Source organism: Arachis duranensis, chromosome 6, assembly GCF_000817695.3.
Source record: "Arachis duranensis cultivar V14167 chromosome 6, aradu.V14167.gnm2.J7QH, whole genome shotgun sequence".
Lineage (NCBI taxonomy): Eukaryota > Viridiplantae > Streptophyta > Magnoliopsida > Fabales > Fabaceae > Arachis > Arachis duranensis.
This window is the reverse complement of record NC_029777.3, coordinates 107413703-107415002: the sequence shown is the minus strand read 5'-3', so window position 1 is coordinate 107415002 and position 1300 is coordinate 107413703. Positions and strand designations below refer to the sequence as shown.

Sequence of the window (1300 nt, the reverse complement as noted above, 5' to 3'; positions counted from 1 at the left end):
AAAAAGCTCAACTAAAAGATCAGAAGAAGCAACACACAGAGAGAAGAGATTTTTCAAGAAGAAATAACAACTTCCTCATCATCAATCGTTGTGAGCTATTCATTTCTAATCATTCTGCACTTACAGGCATATCTGTCCTTGCCATGGCTGATGATGATGATTCCCCTGTAAGTTTTTATTTATTGTTAAAAGAATGTTTCACTAATTATCTTCGTCATAAAGTTTACATAATTTCTTAGTTAGCAGGTTGTGATGTCCAAATACTACCATTTTTACTCGTATAGTCGTATACTCTTATTAATTTATGCGCATATCATATATGTGCTTGTACTATACCAAATATATATATATTATTCACTTTGTTTCTCTTAAACTCTAGTAGATACGAGTCTTTATCACTCAAGTTTTGTAAAACTTCTATTGCAATAATTTATTTAAAAGGTAGGAGTGCTTTTAAAAGCACCTAAGGGGGATCTTTTCAAAGTTGGTTTGTGCTTATCAAAATTAAAGTCTTTAACTCTTACCTTTATGTCTATTATAATATTTTTTTTTAATTTTAAAAATTATTTTATCAAATATAATTGTTATTATTTATATTTAAAAAATTTATTTTTAATTTAATTTTACTAAATATAAATACTGCAGTTTTTAAACAAATTATCTTTTAAAAAGACAGTTTAAATAAGCTACTCTCAAAAAACACAAATTTTACTAAACAAAACATAAGTGGTTTGCACTTTAGTATGGTCTTATGATATCATGATGAATAATTGAATATGATCTTTTTCTTTTGTGACGAAATTTTACTAAACTCTACTAATGAACAGAGTATAGGGGACACAATATGTAAAGTTTTGATGCCATTCATGGCTGTGGTTGAAGTATTCATGATTGCTGTGGCTAATTGTTTCAACTATCAATCAAGATGCATTGGTAAAAATCAGAAACCTTACTACAATTATGAGGATCTCGCTCGCCTTGCTCAAGGAACCAGATGTAATTTTATTCTTTTTCTCTTTTTGAGAAATTCTATATTTTTTACGTAATATAAAATTCTTATCTATATTATTTGATAATCACTTATTTATTATACATTTTTTAGCTATTTTGTAGTGATAATAAATTAATTAATATAGAAGAAAAATCACTCTTTGCAATTCAAATTTTACTGATTAAACCTTTTTTTTTTCAGACACGCGAGTAAGAATTAATTATGGGCTTGTTTAGAAAGTTTCAAAAGTGAATTTTTTTTTTTATTTTTACTTATGAAAAGTAATAGTATTAATATTTAGTACAATTT

The 1300-nt window shown here is 26.0% G+C and overlaps 1 protein-coding gene across 1 annotated transcript in view; it reads left to right on the top strand.

Annotated features, from left to right (window-relative positions):
• The first annotated feature begins 34 nt into the window (after window positions 1-34).
• Window positions 35-1300, top strand: part of LOC107495637 (calcineurin B-like protein 10) — a 4209-nt gene continuing 2943 nt past the window's right edge. Inside the window, exons 1-2 of the mRNA XM_016116806.3 lie at window positions 35-167; window positions 828-996. Of these exons, the coding sequence (XP_015972292.2) occupies window positions 144-167; window positions 828-996 (193 nt within the window). The 5' untranslated portion in view covers window positions 35-143. The remainder of the gene's footprint in view (window positions 168-827; window positions 997-1300) is intronic.